Genomic DNA, 25,826 nt, shown 5'->3' on the forward strand with positions numbered 1-25,826 from the left:
CCCTGAGAGAAACAATTACAAAAATCAGTTTTTCTCGTTTTTCAAGTAACTTAACATAAATTAAAATCGTAAACATATTTAAAGTGCAAACATGTCAATTGCAAACGTATTGTGCAAACATTAACTTGTTCAAAATACTATGTAGCTCCCAGTTGCTCATGTAGTGGATAGTTAAGCTCAAATACGGCTCTGACGTGCGGCTGGACCAGAGATCGCTTGTGGTAGCAAATAACTGCGCATTCTGAATATTTTCTGCAACTCTCACTTTGCATTCAGCGTACATGCGTGGAATGGCGATGTTCGAAAAATAGTTGCGGCTGGAAAACTCGTAGCGTGGATCCAATGTTTTTATCATGTTCTTAAATCCCGCTCCTACTGTTCGCACAGGACACAAATCTTTAACCAAGTGGTACATCACTGCATCTGTCACACTGTTCCATCGTCTGCTGTCTCTGTCGTAAGGAGTGAGTTTTGAGTTTCTGTTAGCGTTTGCTGCCTGGAAGAAGCACTAGCCGCTGTAGCCGCAGGCTTTTTAGCTTTAGCTGCCAGCTGGCTCTCATTGTATTGTTTGGGATGCCTTCTTTTCAAGTGATTAAACAAGTTTGTGGTGTTGCCATCACTTGCCTTGACGCTCTCCTTGCAAATGACGTTTCGCTGCTCTTTGTCGTCTGGTGAAAAACCAAACCAGTTCCATATAACGGACGAGGCGTTCCTCTTCGGAACGAAAACCTCGCTATCGCTCTCAGCCGCGGCCGAAGCCATGTTTGTTCACACACAGGTGAAAACAAGCGGGGCACTAATATATTACTGTGACTCACTCTGATTGGTTAAGGGTCAAACAAAGGCGTGTCATTTGCCGGAGGTAAGTTCCCTTTTCATTCAGAGGCAGAATTTCAACAGCAGAGCTGTGAATCGTGATAAAAAGGTCTCTCAAAAATGACAGACCGTCAGATGTGTAGATCGTAAAACGGTCTAAAATCGTCATATCGCCCAGCCCTAAGCTTAGTTAAAGTGATCAGTAAAAACAAAAGCATACATGTAGAAATGCGAAGAAGACGTAAGTCAAGGGACAAAGCAAGAGTATAAGAAAATAAAATGCGAGGGGAAAGAGGTGCGGACAAGATGACGTTTGTTTACAATTTTTTTTCCAGGAAAGACAGCTCTGTGCATGCTCAACCAATTTAATCTGACCGAATGCTTGGAGCATGTATACTCAAAGCATGATCAGATCATTTCAGTAACCCCGGCTTTCCACAGGAGCCGTCAGCAGCACGTTACTGCAGCAGCACGTCATAGCTGCTGATAGGAACCGCTGTGGTCAACAGAACCTTTTCCACTGGAGCCGTCAGCAGCGCGAGTCGGCCGTGTCTCAGGAGCAGCATGTTGCGGCCTTTACGCGCCGGTTCTATTTTCTACGCGCAACGCCTCTGAAACGGGTCAAGCTCGACATTTTTGGGGAAGGAAATACAGGAAATCGGACGTGGAAATGGAGAGAAGCTACCAAGATTTTCAGAATAAAGAATGTACTGCCTTCCGGTTGCTTTACTTAAAAAAAAAAGTTACTAACTGTGCGTCCCTGTGAGAAGTTATCACCTAGCTAGCGGTCTCCTTTGTTTTTCAGGTCCGTATTGGCGATTATAAAACGGACAGAACACAAAACACAAACCATGCTGTAGTTTTCTCCTGCTTGTTGTTGTGTTTACTGACGAAGTCACTCGTGTGACTTCGTGCCCTGTCGGTGACAGCTGCTCCCCTGCTGCTTCGCGTCTCGTGGGAAGGGCCAAGCAGCAGTTTACGCGAGCAAGACGTGCTGCTGCAGTAACGTGCTGCTGACGGCTCCCGTGGAAAGCTGGGGTAAGCGTCCATATTAACAGAGATTTTGGAAATTTTTTATTTTTTTTACCCAGCTAATAGTTTGAGCGCTTAATTTGTTTATATCCGCGGGTAAACGAAGAAGGAAGTGACACCATCATTAGCGGCCAGCTCTGAAGAAGATCGCAGGAACGATCAAAACTATTAGCAAGGTAAAAAAAAACTTTCCTGTGTTTAAAAAATAAAAAAACTTAAAAAAGCGTTTAGAAGAAAAACACATAGAGTGAATATACAAAAGATGTTTGGAGATTTGGGATTTCCAAATAACTAAGATTTGAATCAGATTGGGGAAATTTGGCGCATGTAAATGTAGTTAGTGATATTTGAGAAATCAAACAAGTTTATAGGATTTACAGGAAGTGCAATAATTGTTTAAACAAAATTAGGCAGGAGCAAAACTTTTGGCACCATTGTCATTTGATTGATTCCAAACCCTTTAGAACTAATTATTGGAACTCAGGATTGGTTTGGTAATCTCAGTGACCCTTGACCTCCACACACAGGTGAATCCAGTTATGAGAAAGAATATTTAAGGAGGCCAATTGTAAGTTTCCCTCCTCTTTGAACATTCTCTGAAGAGCAGCAACATGGGGGTCTCAAAAAAAACCCACATGAGCTGAAAACAAAGACTGTTCACCATCGTGGTTTAGGGGAAGGGTACAGAAAGCTGTCTCAGATCTCAGCTGTCTGTCTCCACAGTTAGGAACATATTGAGGAGATGGAAGACCACAGGAACAGTTCAAGTTAAGGTTCCAAGTAGCAGACCAAGAAAAATCTCAGATAAACAGAAGTGAAGAATGGTGAGAACAGTCAGAGTCAACCCACAGATGGAGTCACTGTGCATCGTTCAACTATTCAGCACACTTTACACAAGGAGATGCTGCATGTGAGAAAGATGCAAAGGAAGCCTTTTCTCCTCCCAAAGCACAAACAGAGATGCTTGAGGTCTACTAAAGCACATTTGAGGTGAGTACCTGTACTTTTGGTATCATGTTATTAATTTTCTTCTTACTTTACTAAGAGTATGTGCTGCTGTAACGAGTGAATTTCCCCACTGTGGGATTAATAGAGTCTATTCTATTTTACAAATAGAATCAAAACATAATTGTGCAAAAAAAAAAAAAAAAAAAAAAAGGCAGCAGGGGGCAAAACTTTTACTGCATTTGTTGATAGAAGTGTTGGTTGTAAATCCTAACAGCTGCTGGGAGGAAGGTCCTACAGGGTGAGACACCGAGTCTAGATTAGAATATTGAACTTAACAATATTCTAATTGTCTGAAAATTAGAATTTGGGGTTTCATAAGCTGTAAGCCATAATCATCACAATTCTGTCACTTTCAGTCACTTGGTCAGAATACAATATAAATACAACAAGAATTGATGCATTTGCATTTTATAATTTTGCCTTTAAAAAACAAACCTGCTGTAGATTACAGCAGCATAAAGTGGTGCATTTTCATTTATTCTATCACCAAAAACCTAAAAGTACACTCTCACTTCACCTCGTGAATTTATCGTTAGGATTATGTTTACCAGACTCGCACAAACAAGCTAACGCTCAACTTATGTGTCACTCAGAAGCATAAAAGGGAAGTAGTGCTTTGTCCCAACATTTTTGCTGACAAGACTCCTTGTCTTGGTTTTACTTCACGTGTTTAAACTAGAATTGTTAGAAAAAGATCAGTTAATGGCACACACAAAGAAAATAGCCACCAGTTAAAATACTACAGATAGCCTTTGCTTTAGTTAACTTCTATCTCTGCATTTCTTGCAGAATTTTCAGTTGAATTAGTTGAAAGCAAATATTATTAATCGATAAAAATGGGTAAAGGGTTTTGGGTCTCTAAATGAGTTCTGACAAACACTAAAACATGTCCCCGTCCACAGGAAGAGTAAAAAATACTTATTGATACAAACTTTCACTGTGCACGATCAGTAAGGCTCCTTCAGCTAACAACTTCCCTCAGAAAATATCCCTTTACCTGGAAGCTAACAGTGGCTACACCCTCCAGTAGAACATGGATTTAATTATAATGTTCTTGAATGAAAATAAAGTCCATTTGAGGAATTTAAGACTGACAGAATATTTTAATGAGAAAAATCACATTTGTCTTTGACTTATTTAGATTGAGCTTAAAAATTACTGTACATCATTAAAACCGCATTAATTTAAGTTTAGATCATCACGTACAAAACTGGTTTTCCATGTCTGATAGAGAAGTTATCACTGACCCACCAAATAGAACTGAAACAAACAACATTTATAAAAAAAAAAACAAGGGAAGAGCTGAAGGCAGACATAAGAAAATGAAGCTAGCAGATTACCCAATACAGCAAGTCGATCATGAGTGTGGCATGCGTAAGGTCTGACGTGTTAACCGCCAGAGGGAAAAGTCAAACCTGCCTCAGCAGTCATACACAGAACTGTCAGCTAATAACATATGTTTATGTTTATTGTTTATGTTTATTCATTTAGCAAATGCTTTTATCCAAAGCGACTTACAATTTATAACCTATAGGGCATGTTGGGATCTGTGGGGGAAACCAGGAGTACCCGCAGGAAACCCACGCATGCATGGGGAGAACACGCAACTCCACGCAGAAAGGCCGCAGCCGAGTTTCGAACCTGCAACCTTCGTGCTGCGAGGCAACAGTGCTAACCACTGCGCCACCATGCAGCCCATATCTCAAACATAAACAGAAAAATGAGTTTTGCATTAAAGGCTCCATTAATTCTCATTGGCAATACTTTATTGATTTAATTTGCAAAATGTTTGCTTGATTTAAAAAAGCTATTTAAGGAACAAAACGAGCCAAGTATGTGCTTGTTAATGAATTTCCAGTGTAGTTTTACAACTTCATGTGTGTATCTAAAGCTGCAATAGCAAATCTGCAAACCAAGCTTGCTTTTAAACTCAAACATGGCCACAAAATTCTCATCTCTCCCGTCAGCTTTCACCCCCAGGACATGTCCCACTGACACAGGAACCCGCATTGCCAGAGTAAACAAGAGAGCACTAAACACCTGTCACCGTTTTCTAGGCACAAACATATTTTATTGTCTGTGACTTCAAATGGTGCGTTTCTTTTTCGGACTCTGGAAATTTGTCCTAAAGTTGAAGTGGTAGCAGCCGGCTGTTTCTCCATCTCTAATATTATTGAGAAAAGAACCTCTCGCATCAGGGGTGTTCTGTTGCAAAATGTGAGTGTGTATTGAATGGAGGGAACCCAGGAAAATGCGGAGGTTCTGTGAGATCGACAAACGGATGGTTCAATTATTGTGCTGGTGAAGGTTCTGTCATCCAGGTCATGGTAATCCTCTAAAAAGGGTTCAACTGAAGGCAACTGGACTTCTTTGGTTTCTTGAAGATGTTTCGCTTCTCATCCGAGGAGCTTATTTACACTTGACTCTCCCATAATCCAGTCAGAATTGACAAAGCTCCTGGATGAGAAGAGAACAGAAATCCAGTTGCCTTCATCTGGACCCTTTTGGGTTCAATCATTGGTTTCAGATCGACCTGTTACTAACTGAGGTTTTTAGACAAATGCAAGCAAACCACTTCATTAATTTTTTTATCTCCACAAAATATTTATAGCTATACTATGTTGGAACATTAAGAACGTTGGTTACGTATTGTAACCCCAGATTCTATGAGTCTAGTCGCAGCCCTTAAGCGAGCTGCTATTGGAAGGATGATCTCCGCATCAGCCAATCATGAAGAGCTTAAATGTACGCCCACCAATAGTGGGCCCCCTCGTGGTATATAACCGCAGTGACCCCACTGCTCGCCTCCAATGGCTCTTATTCCATCATAACCAGTGGGGCCAAGTGGCTTAAGGGCTGCGACTAGACTCATAGAATCTGGGGTTACAATACGTAACCAACGTTCTATTTCGTCTAGTCTTAGCCCTTAAGCGAGCTGCTATTGGAAAAAAGCGCAGCTGGATGGGTTTACGCCACACTGGTTAACACAACCAATGGACACACCCAATCAATCTCCTTTAGTGAGGGACGTTCAGCCTCAGACCAGGCTTAAAGACTGAGGCAGCCACGATAAGAGAGGGGCCCTCACTAAAAAAACATCATCCACGAGAGGATGACATCCATCTCAGCAAGGCCAATGAGGTGCCATAAGCATTCATTCAGCCTGCTGGGGTCCAAGCACTGAACGAGTGATGGAACCTGAAGACACATCTCGTAAATAATAACAAGTAAAGGAACAGGATGAAGCCCATGAAGCAGCCTGACAAATGTCTTCCATCGACACACCACTGTGGAGCGCCATCGAAGAGGAAATCCCCCTGGCTGAGTGAGCCCTGAGTGCCTCAGGGGAATCCTGCCCCGATGACGTGTAAGCGAGGGAAATGGCTTCACACAGCCAGTGCGAAAGACGCTGGGTCGACAGCGCCTGACCAAGGGAAGACTCCCTGTAGTGCACAAACAGGTTTTGTGAACGACGAATCTCCGAAGTGCGTGACACATACCGTACAAGCGCGCGCACCGGGCAGAGAAGGTGAGAAGCCGCTTCCTCCTCAGAATTATGGGGAGGAGGAAAAAGTCCAGCCAACGAAATTGACCTGGATTTGAAGGAAGCATTAATGCTTTTGGGCACAAAGGCTGGATTGGGGCATAAAACAGCAGACCCGCCATCTTCCCGGATCCTGAGGCATGCGGGAGCCACTGAAAGGGCGGTCAGGTCACTCACTCTCTTAACTGATGCTAGCGCTAGCAGCAATGCAGTTTTAAGTGACAGGAACTTGAGTGAGACCTGGTCCAAGGGTTCAAATGGGGCTTTGGATAAGCCGTGCAGAACCACCGTTAGATCCCACTGGGGAAAAAGCGGGCGGGACACAGGTCTGTTCCTCCTGACACCTTTTAGAAAACATTTTGTGAGGGGATGATTGAAAACAGATCTATCTCCAAACCCTTGGTGACAGGATGAGATAGCTGCAGCATATGTTTTAATAGTGCTGAAGGCGAGGCCCCTGTCCATCAGTATCTGCAGAAACGATAGGACATCCGCCAGCTGGCAGGAGAGCGCTTGAACATTCCGCTCTGTGCACCATTTCTGGAAAGCTGCCCATTTAGCAGCGTAAGACGCAATGGTAGAGGGCGCCCGCGCACTCTGAATCGTGGCGACCACATCATGCGGCAGCCCAGAAGCCTCTAAGCGTGACCGCTCAGCGGCCAGACCCACAACCGTTGGCCTATTTCCGGAGGATGTTTGATTATTCCATCCGCCTGGAGAAGGGCGTCCGCCCTCCACGGGGAGCCGGACACTAGCGCTTGCAGGTCCGGAAACCATGACGCGGACAAGCGCCTGGGAGCCACCAGAATCACCGGGAGCCGTTCCGACCGAATTCGGTCTAAGAGACGGGGAATCAGAGGGACTGGCGGAAACGCATAAAGGAGCGCTCGAGGGCAGGGCTGGTGTGAGAAGGCGTCCGCCCCGAGCGGAGGTCCGTCCCGGGGACTCAGGGAAAACCACAGGCGACACTGAGCGTTTTCGCGAGCCGCAAACAGATCCACAGACGGTTCCCCGAACCTGATCCAGATCTGTGATATCAGTGCGGGATGCAGACGCCAGTCGGAGTCGCGGGGTCCCCCTCTCGACAGGATGTCTGCCGCTACATTCAGGACCCCCGGAATGTAGATGGCTCTGATGGACAGCAGGTGGACATGTGTCCAACACAGTAAATCTGTGGCGACACGCAACAGAGGGAGGGATCGAACTCCCCCTTGGCGATTTATGTAGGCTGCCGCCACCTGGTTGTCTGTGTGAACTTCGACATGACGGCCCTCGAGAAGGGCAGCAAAGTGTCTGATCACATTCCTCACTGTCATAAGCTCCAACACATTTATGTGCTCGTGCGTGTGGGAGGGCCAACGATCTGCCACCGTATGGGACAAGCACGTGCCTCCCCACCCCGACAGTGACGCATCCGTAAACACAGATACGTGTGACGCAGGACGTCCGATGGGAACCCTGCGTGAGAGGATGCAGGGGTTCCCCCAGTGCGCGAGGTCCCCGCCCACTGAAGGGGGAATCCTCAACATACGTCTCTTCTGACGTATCGGGTGCACCCGGAGGCGGGTGAACCAACGTTGCAAGCGCCTCGTGTGCAGCAAGCCTAGCGGCACCACCGAATGGGCTGCGGACATCATGCCCAGGAGTTTCATGACTAACAGGGCTCTCACGATCTTGCGGGGTTGTACACGGGAGATCACCGTGGAGAGATCTGCCGCTCTTGCAGGCGACAAACGTGCTCTCATTAGGGAGGCGTCCAACTCCACCCCGAGATACACAATCGACTGGGATGGAAGAACGGAGCTCTTTTCCCAGTTTATAGAAAACCCCAGGGTCGACAGATGCTCTGTCAACCTCCTGGTTTGCCGTGACGCCTCGTCCTTGGACCGAGCGCACAGGAGAAGATCGTCCAAGTAAAATAAAACCCTCATTCCCTCCGTGCGCAGTGGCTGCAGCGCGGTCTCCAGACATTTGGAGAAGGAGCGCGGGGCTAGCGAGTAGCCGAAAGGGAGGCGATTGAACTGATATTGAACTCCCTTGAACGAAAAACGCAGAAACTTCCGGTGATTTGGAATTACTGGTATGTGGAAGTATGCGTCTTTCAGGTCGATTGACGTGAACCAATCCCCGGGGCGCACATATTCCAGGACTTGTCTCATCGTTAACATGCGGAAATGCATTACTGCTATGGAGCAGTTGAACAGGGACAGGTCGAGAATCGGTCTCATTCCTCCCGACTTCTTCGGTACTATGAAGTAGCGGGAGTAGTAGCCCGAGAGCTCTTGTCCGCGAGGGACTCGTGAAATAGCGTCCTTGGACAGAAGTTCCCGCAACTCCAGCTCTAGGGCCTGAGACTGTACTTGCGATGTGAACGTCGTCTCCACGATCCCGTTGAAGGGAGGTGGAGTGACCTGAAAATGAAGTGTGTGACCGCAATGAATGGTGTCCGAAATCCATTTGCTCATGATACAAAGGCGGCGCCACTCGTGCGCGCGCTCCGACAGTAGACGCGTGTGCGCGGTCGCGTGAGCAACGACTGAGGGTTGTGCATGCGCCCTTACCGCCGTCGCCCGTACCAGAGAACTGGGGGCGACCCATGGAGGGCTGCGCTCGAAAGGGCGAGTGCGAAACAGCTGGAACAGGCTGGTCCGCACCGCGGAGCGTGGAGTCCGAGAGTGAAGGACGAGTGGGAGCCGAGCCTGTGCACGGGGGCGACAGAGTGCCCGCGGATGAAGCCGCGCACTGTGCCGCCGCGCGTGGTCGAGACAGCGACCTGACATCTCGCCCCACCCGACGATGTAGTGAGAGCTGGGAGAGTTGGGCCCGGCCGGATGCTGGGGCCGGAGCGCAAATGGAGCGCACCCTTACGGTTGGCCGTATATTATGACTGCCTGCAGAAACATGTATGCGTGCAGCAGTGCTTGGTGTGGGGAACATGTGAGAGAACTCGGCAGAGGATTCTGCGGAGGACTGTAGGATTGTGCTCTTTGAGTGACATGTTTTGGGTTTTATTTCAAAACCAACATCAACATCATTACAATCATGTACACACACATTCCCCCCAAAGAGTCACTTCCGTGGCTGTTTTCGGCGAGGCTCGTGCACCTGGGACTGCCAAGACGGCGTCTGCTGGCCCCGCCGGAACCGTTGCCCGCCATCTCGCTGGTCCCGCTGATGCGGAGCCGAAGCGGGAGGCCGGCTCCGTGGAGCGGACGGTGCAGCTGGGCGTTTGAAGCTTCCGCGCCGTTCGTCCCATCCTCTGGCAGAACGGCCGGAGTGCGAGGCTGACCGAGGGTGAACCAGGTCTCGTACCGTAGCCGATAGTTCGGCCGTCTTCTGAGCCCTCTCAATGACGCCCCTAAGATGGGGACCAAACAGAACATCGGTGGTGATGGGGCCGTCCAGCATCACCCTTTGCAGATGTTCCGGAATGGACGGCAGGGCCTTGAGCCAGATCGCTCGCTGGATGAGGGTCTGCCAGGCAGCGATGCGAGCAGAACCGGTGAGCACAGCAGCACACAAATTGAGGATAGCATCAGCAGTCTTACTAATGACGGCTTTCGACTCCTCGGGGGCTTCCAGCTCCTCCATCATCCTCGAGACGCCGAAGGCAAGGAGGGCGATGTTATTCCCTGCAGCGCCGGTCTGAAAGGCACACTGATGTGCGCGGTCGGTGAGCCGCGTCAGCAGCTGGTCATGTTTTGAAGCGGGAACAGCTCGCGGGCCAGCGAGGTGGTTCTTGGCGCCAAACAGCGAGGCCAAGTCCGGCTCTAGAGGAGGAACGGACGGCCAGCCTTGGTCGGAAAACCCCTCGACCTTGGTGATGGGCGCATAGGTGGAGACTGGCGCCTTGAGCTTGGCAGGCTCGGAGAAGGCGGCAGACCAGCAGCTCATAGCAGCGGGAAAGCGCGGCCAAATAGGGTCTAGACAGCGTGTCTGAGTTGCCCCGAAGATTCCCGCCAAATCATCCGCTTCAGGCGGGGCTGGTTCTGGCACAGCTAGCCCCTTGTGGGCTGCTGCCGCAGAAATGATGGCGGGCAGCTCCTGGAGCAGTGCTCTTACTGCTGGCAGGGAGGAGCGAGAAGCCACTGGGACAGAAGGACCCGCTGGGCGGAGCTCATCGACCTCCGTTATGTCTAGGAGGGATGCCGCCTCGTCGTAGTTCTCGCTGTCGGTGACGTCATCCAGCCGGTTGAAGCCAGCCGGCTCCTGACCGGCGTCGAAGAAATCCAACGCCTTGTCCAGCGGGTACGAGTCAGCCACCGGAAATTCTTCGTCGGCGGCGGGAGTGAAGTACTCGACCCGGCGAATCTTCTCTGCCACGGGCAGAGCGGCACAGAATGGGCACGAGGCCTGCGGGGTCAAGGCCAGGCCAGCGTGGTGAGCCCCGAGACAGACCTCACACTTAGCGTGCAGGTCTCCGCTGGAAATGGAGCCCGACTGGCAGGTCGGGCAGGGTCTGGCGTCGCTGGACATGGCTGGTAAGTCTTCTCGGATAATCTTGCTCTTTCTGGATAAATTTGCTCTTTAAGAAGCTCTCAGCTTGGCATGAAGAGAAAAAGGAGGCGAGCAGTGGGGTCACTGCGGTTATATACCACGAGGGGGCCCACTATTGGTGGGCGTACATTTAAGCTCTTCATGATTGGCTGATGCGGAGATCATCCTTCCAATAGCAGCTCGCTTAAGGGCTAAGACTAGACGAAATAGAAGCATGAACATTTTTTAAGCTAGCTAGTTTTGCATGCCATTGTAGCTTTAAATACAGGCTTTCCATGCAGAAAATAATGCTATTTTTGGTGTTATTTACATTATTTTTGGTTTCATTTAGAGCTGGAATTGGAATACAAATGTATGCACATCTACTTTGTACTACTGTAACTAGCTGTTAGCATGTCGAGCTGATTGAATTACCTCAAAATTGAAGTTGTTCAATCTGCTATCCGCCAAAATACAAACTGTTGAGAACATTTATTCACCCTCCTCCACTTGGCCACCACGCTGAGGTGACAATTACAAGCAAGAGTCACGTTGTCAGTTGGAGTTAACTATGAAATTTTTATTTTGCAACCGACAGCGTTTCGTTTATCTGATAAACCAAGAAGTCTGTGAGTGAGGCGGGCTAACTTTGTAAACTGTGTGGTTTTTAGATGGCTTTCACAACAGAGAAACATTACAGGAATGTAATGTAGGAGAGTGCGTGTTTCTGGAATCATAATAATCAAAGGCAGCGTTTGTTTCAGCGCTAATGGTGGAAACAACCTTTTCAGAGCTAGCATAGCAGCACTTTGAGAGCGCTAGCTGCGCGTGCATGAACCGTTATATCTGTAGCCCGTGTTAGCTACTATTCTTAACGGAAATGACCAGCGATATTAAAATTTCAGAAGAAGGCATGAATGGTGGCATGAATGAATGCATGCAGTAGTTTATATCTGCAGCCGACGGCTCTGTTTCTTCACATTATCCCCCCAAACCAATTCAGACAATTCCACGCAGGCTGGTGAATTTCCACTCGGGTCTCTTTTAAGTGAGCGCTACCGAGCTGGTAGAGACGGGGCACCCTCGGAGGCTAAAGGGGCTAGCACCTGTTCGGCAGCAAGATGGATGAGGAATCAAGAGTTCACCACATTAGACAGCTACAAAGGTGAAGGAAGGGTAGAGGCAGGAGTAGTTAGCCTCAGACTACATAAATAAATAAATACACAAAGCAACGTACCTTCCTAGTGCTTCAGTTCTAGCTCGGACAGAACTATTCATCCTTCTCGTGATTTAAGCCTGAATTTGTTTAGCTTACGACACTAAAGGGTTTAACATCCTTCTCATCGAGATGGTGTTTTCATCCTTCAGCCACTATCCCCAAGTCAGTCAGTGAAGTCCACTTCCGGTTCCCAGCCCCACCATCAACAGCCCAGCGGCAGAGATCAAACACGAAGCCTCCGTCACGACAGAGGAAGGGCTGGAGGGAGATCATCTGAACAATAATTAATCCAAGGGCGGATTTTAAATGTACTGGAACGGCTAATTGTAAAGAACGCCAGTAGTTTCTCATGATGTTCATTCAGAACCAAGACTAAGTTAATAATAATCCATGTATTTTGCATTAGTCTTCTATCTTTAATCTTTATTTTGGCTTCCAAAGAACCAGTCATCAATAGCTTGATTAGTAATGATCTTCTTTCCCCACACATGCATGTGTTTTGTTCTTATTTTTTTATAGCTTTTTTATGTTTTATGTGCTGTTTTATGTAGTGTCCAACACTTGGGCTGCCTTGATTAGTGGTTTGAAAGTGCTTCATGAATAAAAGTGATGACATAAAAAAGACTCCTGATATCAATTGTCTCGACAAAAAATAAAAAAATACAAAAAAGTTGAATGTCACACAGTTAGTTCCTGTGTGTGTGGGCAACACATTTACTCTAAAACAGAACTATCAGTACATCAGAAAGTCACCAGTCAAGAACTCCAGCCATGGTTTCTTTTATTCGTATTGTCCAGCAGTGTCATTTGTAGCTCATTTACAGACTGCTAAAAGAACTTGGGCTGGGTGGATTTCTTGATCAGAACAATCAAAAGGCAGCAGAAATCAGATTATCAACAACAGTTAAGTATGACTCAAAATATCATCAATAAAGGAAAGATAGGTACATCAATCATTACATCACCAATGGTTGTTATTAAAAAAACTCATTCTTAGAGATGCAGCAGGATCTCTACAGACAAATAAATAAATAAATTTAAAAAATCACATAGACACTAAATTTGTCCATATAAATTAAACTTGCCATTAAGCCTGGTTACTTTGGGTTAGCTTTGACACAGTAAAACGCCTCATCTCTGCGGTGCTGTTGGACCGGCATGTTCCTTCTGGTTCTAACCACTCTGTCCATGTCAACCTCCACCAGTACCACACCTGGCTGCTCCCCTCCACAGTCGCCCACCACCTCGCCCCAGGGGTCCACAGCGAGGGCGTGGCCGTACGATGCGCGTTTCTCATGGTGCCGGCCAACTTGCGCTGCTGCAAAGACAAAACACTGGGTCTCGATTGCTCGAGCACGAAGTAACACCTGGAAACAAATAGAATCAGTGATGTATATTTTTATACAGTTAATTATTGGGACTGTAAGAAAATATCGATACACTGAAATATTGCAGTATTTGGTGTCATGATACTAAACTGATAACACTGGATGTAGATAGATAGATAGATAGATAGATAGATAGATAGATAGATAGATAGATAGATAGATAGATAGATAGATAGATAGATAGATAGATAGATAGATAGATAGATAGATAGATAGATAGATAGATAGATAGATAGAGATAGATAGAGATAGATAGATAGATAGATAGATAGATAGATAGAGATAGATAGATAGATAGATAGATAGATAGATAGATAGAGATAGATAGATAGATAGATAGATAGATAGATAGATAGATAGATAGATAGATAGATAGAGATAGATAGATAGAGATAGATAGATAGATAGAGATAGATAGATAGATAGATAGATAGATAGATAGATAGATAGATAGATAGATAGATAGATAGATAGATAGATAGATAGACAGATAGATAGACAGATAGACAGATAGACAGATAGACAGATAGACAGATAGACAGATCGATAGATCGATAGATAGATACTTTCTTTTTTGTTTTGTTATCAGCCCACCTCCCAGTGTGCAGCTCCTGTTGCTACGGTGAAGGCTGATGGGTAAGTGAGGATTTCAGCTCCATGTCTTTGCAAAGCAAGTGATAACTCAGGGAATCTTAGATCATAGCAGATCCCCAGTCCTACCTGGAAGCAGCCACCACAGGGTTAGTCAATAAGCATATTTCATCATCCCCTAACCCTTTGGTGCATCGCTGCTAGCAGGAAGTAAACACAATTCATGGGTAATCATGTATTTTGTAAAACTATAAAGGTAAATACACTCTATTCAGCATGTTACTTTTGCCTTCAGAAGTACTAATATGAATATTTTGTGTGATGGGCATGGTAAACTCCACCTTGCCAATTGGAGTTTGGACTGGTGACACCAGAGCTGGTCCAGGGATGGTGAAGGCACTCTCTTTGAGGGACACGCCTTTCTCTGGCAGTTCAACATCAAACAAATGGGACTTCCTGTACACAGACGTGATGTCACCTGGTACAATGTTAGAAATTGGTAGAGAAAGTGCGGAGTGTTCTTGTTGAACATATACTGCAGGAGTCAATTATTCACATGAGCTAAAGAATTATTTGAGATAAAAAAATGTTTATGTGACAAAAATGTTAGTGGGGCCCTAGAAAACTTTTTTTTACAACTGGAAACTGCTCTTTGAGTCCTCTGGAAGTCAAAATGGCCCAGGACCCCTGGTTAATGACTAAACACAACCCTATAATAAAGCCCTACAAGACTGGTTAACCCAGCTAACTCAACCAGGACATGAATATTAAATGAGCTGCATGCTGATTGGTCAGCTAACCTGATTGTTCTGTGATGCTGCCTGAAGCCCTGTTCAGTATCTGGATAACTCAGTAGGCAAGCTAAGAAGCTATCGGGCATTCATTCATAGTCTGGATATTCCCAGAACATCCTTGAACATCACGTGTGCTCCGGCATTCTTCTTTGTTGCTTCTCTCTCAATGAACAAAGGATGTTAGCAGTTGCTCAGGCTAGCATTAGCAGTAGCTCGGGCTAGTGTTCTAAAGTTAGCATTACCGCCACCAACATTTATTTAATGCCGACAGGGACAGGATGTTGGCACATGCAAATTTAAGAGTATGTGTCTTAGCTTGTGACGTGTTAAAAATCAGCTTTTGTCAGACTGAAACGTTTCTCTGTGGCCATGTCAACATTATTATTTGCATAGGATAGCAGGTCATAGAGGGCCAAGACTTTTGGTAAGGTATGTCTGACACCCCAAGCTGCCTATAATCAACAAGTGTGGATTTTAATTCTAAGACCACTTTAAAATCTTACTAGTAGATAGCTCTGAACAACATCAGTTTGAAGAAAGAGGGATTAGTTCAGAATGAAGTGATGAGACAGCAGCTAGTCACAGCAGGGCCAAAACTACTGTGGGTTTCTGCAGTTTAAAAATAACTAATGTAAAAAGAAATCATAATTCTCTGAAAAGTGACGAATTTGAGATAATCTGGAATTGTGAAAAATAAAACATGAAAAAAAGAAGAAGTCCTGAAAGACTTAAATAAATGTTGCTTTTGCCAAAATAACATTTTTGAAATGAGAATTGTATTAAAATGACAAATCTGCTTTGGAATTGGCCACACTATGACTAGTGGTTAGCTCATCGATCAAGTCAGAACTAATCTTTATCTCTGAAGTTGTTTGAGGAGCTTTCTTCAATGGGTAATATATTAACTTTTAACAGAAACTCACTTTACAAGAACTACTTTTTTAATGAGCCAGTTTCTTTGAGTGACAGAAAGTAGAGAAACGATGTTACGCAGGCGCATACCTTCATTATTGATTATAACATGACTATTGTAAATCCGTCGATCATTCTCCCAGTCATGTCCTCGTTCATGAAATCCTCCAAGAGAAAGCCACAACTCCAGTTTCCTAAAGCAAAGAGAAGAAAAACATTATGAAGCGTCGTCGTCGTCTTCCTCCGCTTATCCGGGTCCGGGTCGCGGGGGCAGCATCCCAACTAGGGAGCTCCAGACCGTCCTCTCCCCGGCCACCTCCACCAGCTCCTCCGGCAGGACCCCAAGGCGTTCCCGGACCAGATTGGAGATGTAACCTCTCCAACGTGTCCTGGGTCGACCCGGGGGCCTTCTGCCGGCAGGACATGCCCGAAACACCTCCCCAGGGAGGCGTCCAGGAGGCATCCTGACCAGATGCCCAAACCCCCTCAACTGATTCCTTTCAATCCGGAGGAGCAGCGGTTCTACTCCGAGTCCCTCCCGAATGTCCGAGCTCCTCACCCTATCTCTAAGGCTGAGCCCGGCCACCCTACGGAGGAAACTCATTTCGGCCGCTTGTATCCGCGATCTCGTTCTTTCGGTCATTGCGCAAAGCTCATGACCATAGGTGAGGATTGGGATGTAGATCGACCGGTAAATCGAGAGCCTGGCTTTCTGGCTCAGCTCCCTCTTCACGACAGATCGGCTCAGCGTCCACATCACTGCAGATGATGAACCAATCTGCCTGTCGATCTCCCGATCCCTCCTACCCTCACTCATGAACAAGACCCCGAGATACTTAAACTCCTCCACTTGAGGTAGGACCTCTCTCCCGACCCGGAGTTGGCAAGCCACCCTTTTCCGGTCGAGAACCATGGTCTCAGATTTGGAGGTGTTGATCCTCATCCCAGCCGCTTCACACTCGGCTGCGAACCTACCCAGCAAGAGCTGAAGGTCAGAGCTGGATGAAGCTAGGAGGAAAAGCAGAGACGAGATTCTCCTGCCACCAAACTCGACACACACCACACCACGGCTGAGCCTAGAAATTCTGTCCATAAAGGTAATGAACAGAACCGGTGACAAAGGGCAGCCCTGGCGGAGGCCAACCCTCACCGGGAACAGGTCCAACTTATTACTGGCTATGCTGACCAAACTCACGCTCCTCTGGTAAAGGGACTGAATGGCCCTTAATAGAAATCCACCCACCCCATACTCCTGGAGCATCCCCCACAGGGTGCCCCTGGGGACACGGTCATAAGCCTTCTCCAAATCCACAAAGCACATGTGGATTGGTTGGGCAAACTCCCATGCCCCCTCCATCACCCTTGCAAGGGTATAGAGCTGGTCCACAGTTCCACTGCCAGGACGAAAACCACATTGTTCCTCCTCAATCTGAGATTCAACTATCGATCGGACCCTCCTCTCCAGTACCTTGGAGTAAACCTTTCCAGGGAGGCTGAGGAGTGTGATCCCCCTATAATTGGAACACACCCTCAGGTCACCCTTCTTAAAGATGGGGACCACCACCCCGGTCTGCCACTCCACAGGAACTGCCCCAATGACCACGCAATGTTGTAGAGACGTGTCAACCATGACAGCCCTACAACATCCATAGCCTTGAGATACACAGGACGAATCTCATCCGCCCCCGGGGCTCCGCCGCTGTGTAGTTGTTTGACTACCTCAGCAACTTCTGCCCCCGAGATTGGACAGTCCATCCCCAGGTCTCCCAGCTCTGGTTCCTCCTCGGAATGCGCATAGGTGTGATTGAGGAGCTCCTCAAAGTATTCCTCCCACCATCCGACTATAGCCCCAGTTGATGTCAGCTGCTCCCCATCCCCACTGTAAACAGTGTGAGCGAGTTGCTGCCTTCCTCTCCTGAGGTGCCGAACAGTTTGCCAGAACCTCTTTGGAGCCAATCGATAGTCTTTCTCCTTGGCCTCACCAAACTCCTCCCAGGTCAGAGATTTTGCCTCTGCAACTGCCACTGCTGCACTCCGCTTGGCTATCCGGTACCTGTCTGCTGCCTCCGGAGACCCACAGACCAGCCACGCCCTGTAGGCCTCCTTCTTCAGCCTGACGACTCCCCGAACCTCTGGTGCCCACCAGCGGGTACAGGGGTTGCCACCACGACTGGTACCGGCCACCTTGCGACCACAGCTAGCAACAGCCGCCTCAACAATCGCAGAGTGGAACAAGGCCCACTCGGAGTCAATGTCCCCCACTGCTCTCAGGACGTGGTCAAAGCTCTGCCGGAGGTGGGAGTTGAAGACCGTCTTAACAGGTTCTTCTGCCAGGCGTTCCCAGCAGACCTTCACTATGCGTTTGGGTCTGCCAAGTCTACGAGGCATCTTCCCCTGCCATCTGATCAAACTCACCACCAGGTGGTGATCAGTTGACAGCTCCGCCCCTCTCTTCACTTGGGTGTCCAAAACATACAGCCGCAGGTCAGATGATACGACTACAAAATCTATCATCGACCTGCGACCTAGGCTGCACTGCTACCAAGTGTACCGATGGGCATCCTTATGTTCAAACACGGTGTTCATTATGGCCAAACTGCGGCTTGCACAGAACTCCAATAACGAAACACCACTCGAGTTCAGATCAAGCGGACCGTTTCTCCCAATCACACCCCTCCAGGTCAAGCTGTCATTGCCCACGTGAGCATTGAAGTTCCCCAGCAGGACAATGGAGTCCCCTGATGGAGCACTATCTAGCACTCGTCCCAGGGACTCCATAAAGGGTGGGTACTCTGAACTAATATTTTGCCCATAAGCACAAACAACAGTCAGGACCCATTCCCCGACCCGAAGGCGCAGGGAAGCTACCCTCTCGTCCCCCGGGGTAAACCCCAACACACAGGCAGAGAGTCTTGGGGCTAACAAAAAGCCAACCCCAGCCCTCCGCCTCTCACCCGGAGCAACTCCAGCAAAGGAGAGTGTACAACAAGGACAACAAGGACTTGGGTTCCAGAGCCAATGCAATGTGTCGAGGTGAGTCCAACTATATCTAGCCGGTACCGCTCAACCTCTGCCACAAGCTCCTGCTCCTTCCCCGCCAGCGAGGTGACGTTCCATGTCCCAAAAACCAGTTTTCTTGTCCGGGGATCGGACCGCCAAGGCTCCCGCCTTGGTCTGCCACCCGATCCAGATTGCACCGGACCCTTCATGTTCCTCCTGCGGGTGGTGGGTCCACAGTTGGATGAGCCCATGTATCTGGTTTGGGCTGGGGCCGGCCGGGCACCATGGGTGAAAGCCCGGTCACCAGGCGCTCGCTCACGGGCCCCAACCCCAGGCCTGGCTCCAGAGTGGGACCCCGGTAACCCTCCGGGCCGGGTACTCCGACTGTTTGACTTTACCTCCATGAAAGATCCTGTGAACCGTTCTTTGTCTCACCCTTCACCTAAGACCAATTTGTCATGGGAGACCCTACCAGGGGCACAAAGTGCCCCAGACAACATAGCTCCTAGGATCATTAGGGCACTCAAACTCCTCTACCACGATAAGGAGACGGTTCAAGGAGGAGACAGTATGAAGCAAACAAGTATACTGATTTTTAACTTCTTTGGTGCGTTCTTACTGTGTTTAGTTTCTAATTCCATTTTTGGTTATTTTTAAAACACAGGAAAGGGTTTTCCTTACCTTGCTGCTGACATACGTTTCGTTTGCGTCAGCAGCAAGGTAAAGAAAAACCTTTCCTGTGTTTTAATAGGAACCAAAAATGGAATTTCATTTTTAACTTCTTTAACATTTCACAAAGTTTCATTAGAATAAAACTCGAAATGTGTTAATAAACCTGGCAAGTTGAGCATATTTTGAGATCGTGTCTCCTCCCAGTGTCTCTGAAAGGGACAGTGTCTCTTCTCTGCTGGACCCGATGTAATCAAACCCCTCAGGCAGGAAGACCATGCAGGCGCCTCTCTCTTTAGCTTCCTGCACCAGCTGCTCACAGACAGAGAAGTTGGCTTCCTTGTCAGGGGTAGATGTCACTTGACACACTGCGGCCAACGGGGCACGTGAGCTGGACATCCTGTGGAAAACAAACTTTTACAAATCCAGTGATCACAAGATGAAGCATTTCAAGTCAGGGATGGTTGCTCCCTGATTCCTGTCTCTGTTATGTTGCATTTTGTACACATTTACTACTCCTCCAGGTGACACAAATCGTGAATATGTGAGAATTTATGCTCCATATTTTTGTTGTTTGCAGAACAAATGCACGTGACAAAATTCTTATAAAATCTAGCAGTGCGTTGTTTGGTTTCAGTACTTATAAACAAACGCACCTGTTTTGCAGCAACGTCGGCAGAGAAGCCAAGTACTTCACAGACGATCTCAAAATGCACCTGGACATTGGTCCCATACAGCGTCACCTGAGGAGTTTAAACCCAGCTGGTGTTATTATAACGTTTGGTTAACCATCGACAATTACATAACGCGAGCAGCCCCTTCTTCTCTGCGATGCAAAAAATGACCAGAAATGTACATATAGCACCCTACTGCCACCTACTGGAGACTTTTTATAACAATATGTGGTAATAACAAAAAAACAAAAATAAATAAATAAAATAAAATAAAACTTTAAATGTAATGAAAAGTCCATTGTTTTAGGATGTGGAATAGTTTTTGAGTTGGCAATGTTTTTATACTCCTAAAATTGTTTTTAAAGTATTATAAATGCATCATAATCATTCAAATATAACACAGGTTTATAAATAACTATCAAAAATACCCTTAAACCAGACTGAATAAATATATTATTTTGCAAAGCAAACGTTTGGTCTAGTTCACTAATAAGATATAAACAGCACGTATACGTCGCATTTCAGTCAACTTTGAAGACATATTGACAATAATATTGTGTGTTTCTCAATTACAACTCTTTTCGTAATCATTCTGATTATTATGGCAAAGTTTTACATTAATAAATTTAAGTTCAGGTGCACTAAACCATGCATTGTTGCTTTTGAAAACAAATTCAAACAACACATTTAATGTGTTCAATCTTCTGAAAACCCCAGAGCAAATAAAAATCTAGAGGTCTGTATGAGGTTAATCCGCTTTCAGCAGTCCTTTACAGCGTTTGAATTATAAAAATAAAAAAATGTCGATAAATGCATTTAAGTGTATTTTTGTATTAAAAATTTACATGTATTTCTTCATTTGTTTTTAATTATTGATTTTAATTTATGTACGGTGTGCTTCTGATTATTGTCTAACATGAAAACTTTTGTTATTTTTGTTCATTTTTGTTTTGCTTTTGATGTTACCTATAGGCTGCTGTAAAGCACATTAAGTTACCTTTGTATAGGAAATGTGCTATACAAATAAAGCTGTCTTGTCTTGTCTTGGCGGTGTGCAAATTAATTAATTTAATGATTAATATGTCCTTTGGCTGAAATAAAGAATATTTGAAAGAGAAAAAACACGTCTAAAACTCCACGATGCAGAAACTGCTTTAATAAATAAGCTAGATTCGGAAAATGGGCTGCATGGTGGCGCAGTTGTTAGCACTGTTGCCTCGCAGCACGAAGGTTGCAGGTTCGAAACTCGGCTGCGGCCTTTCTGCGTGTTGCGTGTTCTCCCCATTCATGCGTGGGTTTCCTCCGGGTACTCCTGTTTCCCCCACAGATCAAAACATGCCCCATACGTTATAAATTGCAAGTCACTTTGGATAAAAGCCTCTGCCAAATAAATAAACATAAACATAAAATAAAAAAGCGTATGCACGAAAAAACAAAAACAATACAAAGTTGATGGAAGTTAATAGAAATTATTCCTTCAAATGCCATTTTATTTTATGTTGAATTAAGTTGTATTTTGTTTGCGGTTCTGCTTCTGAGTTTTTACATGAAAAAGTAAAAGATGGTTGCAAAGTAATTTAGATGTTTTACAAGCCGCATTTGCACTCAGGCAATCTCATTAGATAGCTGCAGGGTCCTAATTGGCAACACCCTTCCAAGATGGCAGCGAACGGTAGCAGCACGGGTAGCAAGTCCAGCAGCAGCGCCGGCGGAAAACAGTCCGGACTTTCAGCTGAACAGGTACTCTCAATTATATAAAAAGGTTTCATTTGTCGTTACAATTATTTCTGTTGTTGTTTGGCTCAGTTTGGTAAAGCAGAACTAAAAGTATAGCCCCTAGCTAGTCTAAGCTAACATTAGCATTCCTGTCGCGATCATCTGGCTCAAAACCCAAATTTGGACATCGGGAACCGTTAGGAGTCTAATAAGGACATTATGAGAGTTTACATCAAACTCTTACTTCTAACAATTTTTACGTTAGTCTATGTATTTACGGTTTTGAAATAATGTGTTTGGTTTGGTGTGACTAAGCATAAAGCTATTTTTGTCCACCTAACCCTAATAAATTATTACTCAGACCATATTAAACAAATCACTGCTGTAATGTCTGTAATACAGTGCACTGTAGTCCGTAATATATCCTTTAACAACAATAATGGCAACATTAGAGTCGAGCAATACCTTCAAATATGTGTCAAAACCTTTATTGATCAGGTTTTACAAAAATAATAATAAAATGTAAATATTGCCATATTGTATCATAACCTTTTTGTTATTTTCTTACATATAAAGTCTATGACTCTGCGTAAATGGTGATTAAAACCATCAAATAAACAAAGTTTATGTCCACTACTTCTAAAAAGTTGTAGATTAAATCTGATAATAAAATTAAACCTTTACCATTAATGAGTTGCTGCATTATGTACATTTATTTAATAATCTTTTAAACAAAATTGTAATATGCTAATTACCAGTTATGACTTTAAGAGTTTGGTTTCAGTAGACAACTAAGGAGTAGCAGCATCTGTTTTTTATTTATTTATTATACTTAATAAAAAAATGATCAAATTCCATTTGTTTTCAGGTGGTAGCAACATTTCAGAGGATGCGTCAGGAGCAGCGTAGTATGGCTTCGAAAGCTGCTGAGCTGGAGATGGATGTCAACGAGCACAGGTTGGTGGAGCATCATCTACATTTATGTTCTAGACACAAATGTTTCACAAGATTTTGTAGGGGAAACAATCCAAAAGACAGACCGTTTAATACCTTTGCTATTTCTTTTCATATTTAGTTTAGTAATTGAGACCCTAAAGGAAGTGGATCCTTCCAGGAAATGCTTTCGTCTGGTTGGAGGAGTGTTGGTGGAAAGGACAGTAAAAGAAGTTCTACCAGCCTTAGAAAACAACAAAGAAAAGGTAATGTTATTTATTTCGGTCACAGGAATGATCAGGAGAATAAACTGAGACATTTTAAATCACTTATTTAACACCAAAATAACAATAAGTGTACATCGAGTTAATCTACATAATTTCACAAGAAAGAGTTTTGTTTATAGGTTTTGAAGTCAAAAATAAACGTTTAGGTGTCAACTGCAGGATGTTTCGTTTGTCTGATTTCTCATCCATCTTCCTCTGTTCTAATAGATTTCCAAAATAATCGAGACCATCAACACACAGATGCAGGCAAAAGGACAGGAGCTCACAGAGTACAGAGAACGTTACAATATCCGGCTGGTTGGAGAGGGTGAAGGAGAGGCGCAGGGCCAGTCGGCAGCAAACTCGCAAGACAATGAAGGAGGAGGATCCAAAAGTGGAGCAGGAGTTCTGGTCTCATAATGCTTTGAGGATGGACAGGGACAGCAGTGCCCTGTTATTTCTGCAGCACTGAAGAAGAAATGAAAACTAGCTCAAGTCAAGGAATTTAGGTGGAAAACTGAACTTTTCATAATGTTCCTTTTAGTTTTCTTGTTTAACTGTAATTTCCTGGAAGTTGTAATAATCATGGTCATCTGCTTCTCTGTTCAGTTGTTTATGTCCTCATTAAGGTCATTTGCCTTGCAGATGTTTTTTAAAATGCTGTCATACATTCAGCAAATAAATTAAAATGCCATAAAAAGGATTTTGAAGTTGCTGACATAAGTAAAAACATTTATCTTTCTCATCTAGCATATAAATCCTGTTGCACTGGGATGAAATTTTTAAAGACATTAAAAAAAAGTTAATGTCAGAATTAGATCCTTTTGCATTGTCATTAAGCATACACAATCGAAATTTATTGGTATGTCAGCTTTGAAAACGCACAAAGCTTTAAAAATGATGTACATTTTTGCGAAAAGGATGTAAAGGACTGAAAAACAACAAATAATTAAACGTGACTCATGAACAGGAGCCAGTACACAAAAGGAAAAATGGAGAAAAGGAAGAGGTTTCTCATGCTCACCAGATTATGTCATTGCGGCAGAGCCTGCCTCAACTCGACAGTACAGTGAGCTCTCACTCGGTTTTTACACTGCACACACTTCCAAAGCTTTACGGAAATAGTGCTTATGAACGCTTTCAAAGTAAAAGCCAGTCTCTGAAACGTGTTTTCAGACTTATTTCAAACGAACCATTCTAGAAAAAAAAATTTGAATCCAAAAGTGATCAACAAAAATTTTTATCACCATTTTAACTGTTTTTTCAAAACAAAGGCATATTGAAATTTGTTAAAATGTCTAAAAAACGAACAGGAGAAGCCCAAACATGGGTTTATTTAAATGAAAGACATTAAAATTTTCTTACTTTTCGTTTAGTTAATTTTTTGTTATCTTGTAGAGTAACATATAAACGGACCATATTAAATGTTACACATGACCACAGCACATTATAACAATATCACAAAAAAATAATAAAAAAACAGATTCTGTAGCCAAAGGTTAATTAGCAAACCCAGTTGGCTGGATTTTCCAATACTGCAAAGATAAAGTGAATCAGTAACGAATCAATAACTGGATAAACACTCAAACGATGTTGTTAGGACAATCAAGATGATTTATGTTCATAAAAAAAGTTGCCAAAGTACATGCGTAGGCCTATATTGTGGTAATAGCGGAAAGCTACCCTGGCTAGCCAGAATTAATAAATATATTATTGCAAGGCAAGAATTTGGGTTCACTAGGCTAGCGGAAAGCAGCAATCATAGCAAGCTAGCTAAACGACTTTAGATTTCATCACATGACAGCCCAAAAAACTAAGGTCTCCATAAAACGACTAACAGCGCTGTACAGCTTTGAAAACCTATTTCAAAAACTATATTTTAATATTAAAACAAGTCTAAAAGGTACTTATGTGTAGTTACAGAACCTAAGCTGTGTAAGCATGGTTGAGACTCGGAGGGAGACTATCCAGCTTTTTGACTGGCGCCCAAAAACTGATTGGTCCAATGCTTGCACCCAAAAGTCTGGTTCTCAAAAGTTGGAACAAATATGAACATTTGATTGGTTAAACCCTGCACGGAAATGGAACATTGAAACTGAGAGATTTCGCTCATCCCTTCAACCTGACCTCAGATTTGTCCATGCACATTTGATTATGGCGTGCTCGTAGCCTTGTGAGCTAGACCAAATAATTGCTTTGCAAAATTTAAATAATATATTTATTTAGTCTGGCTTGACAGCTAGTGTGCTTGTGCAGGCAAGCGTCCCTCTCTCCTTGCCGGAGTAAGTCTTCAGGTAGGTGTTTTGAGTTTTTATGTGTGTTTTCGTTTTGACTAAACGTTGCAGATTGGTAATTGAGAGGTGAGAAACAGATAAGTGACCATTACCAGTATTGACAAGATAAAACCTTGTTCCCTCACTTGTTCCGGTTGAGTTGCAATTGTTTATGGTTCCTCCGTACTTCACGAAAATTGCTGGCTGTTTTAATTATTTGGTCAAACTGAAGTATTTCTTTTAATTACTGTATCAAATTTGTGAAATTGGCAAACATGATCACATTTACAGTTTTTCTCAATTGCTAAAGCACAATTCCTGAAACCTTGCTCCCTTTTCTCAAAACATCAAACACAAAACCTCAGCTTCAAGCACGATTTACACAACCTCTCATTCCTCTTGCAAAATCAAACTTTCGCCTCAAAACGGTTTTAGCTGTGCTCAAAATCAAACACTACTCTCGAATCGCAAACAAATTACTCAAAATTACATATACCAACAAGCAGTCAGTAAAC

General features: G+C 44.7%; 3 protein-coding genes across 5 annotated transcripts in view; 1 reads left to right on the forward strand and 2 right to left on the reverse strand.

The window, feature by feature from the left end:
• clcn3 (chloride channel 3) overlaps nt 1–12,254 on the reverse strand; it is a 48,594-nt gene extending 36,340 nt beyond the window's left edge. For all 3 annotated transcript variants that reach the window (XM_070547949.1, XM_070547953.1, XM_070547952.1), the window contains exon 1: nt 12,114–12,254. The gene's annotated coding sequence lies outside the window, so the exon portion shown is untranslated. The remainder of the gene's footprint in view (nt 1–12,113) is intronic.
• A 743-nt stretch (nt 12,255–12,997) lies between these two features.
• nit1 (nitrilase 1) lies at nt 12,998–20,290 on the reverse strand. The gene is made up of 6 exons (XM_015946425.3): nt 20,106–20,290; nt 19,616–19,849; nt 15,871–15,974; nt 14,416–14,552; nt 14,078–14,203; nt 12,998–13,462 (listed from the first exon to the last, which is right to left on the reverse strand). The coding sequence occupies exons 1-6, from the start codon at nt 20,180–20,182 to the stop codon at nt 13,193–13,195; spliced, it is 948 nt and encodes a 315-aa protein (XP_015801911.3). The 5' UTR covers nt 20,183–20,290; the 3' UTR covers nt 12,998–13,192.
• A 1,270-nt stretch (nt 20,291–21,560) lies between these two features.
• Nucleotides 21,561–23,741, forward strand: pfdn2 (prefoldin subunit 2). Its single transcript, XM_015946419.3, has 4 exons — nt 21,561–21,863; nt 22,708–22,796; nt 22,915–23,038; nt 23,267–23,741. The coding sequence occupies exons 1-4, from the start codon at nt 21,783–21,785 to the stop codon at nt 23,456–23,458; spliced, it is 486 nt and encodes a 161-aa protein (XP_015801905.3). The 5' UTR covers nt 21,561–21,782; the 3' UTR covers nt 23,459–23,741.
• Nucleotides 23,742–25,826: the final 2,085 nt, after the last annotated feature.

Source organism: Nothobranchius furzeri, chromosome 2 (genome assembly GCF_043380555.1).
Source record: "Nothobranchius furzeri strain GRZ-AD chromosome 2, NfurGRZ-RIMD1, whole genome shotgun sequence".
Taxonomy (NCBI): Eukaryota; Metazoa; Chordata; class Actinopteri; order Cyprinodontiformes; family Nothobranchiidae; genus Nothobranchius; species Nothobranchius furzeri.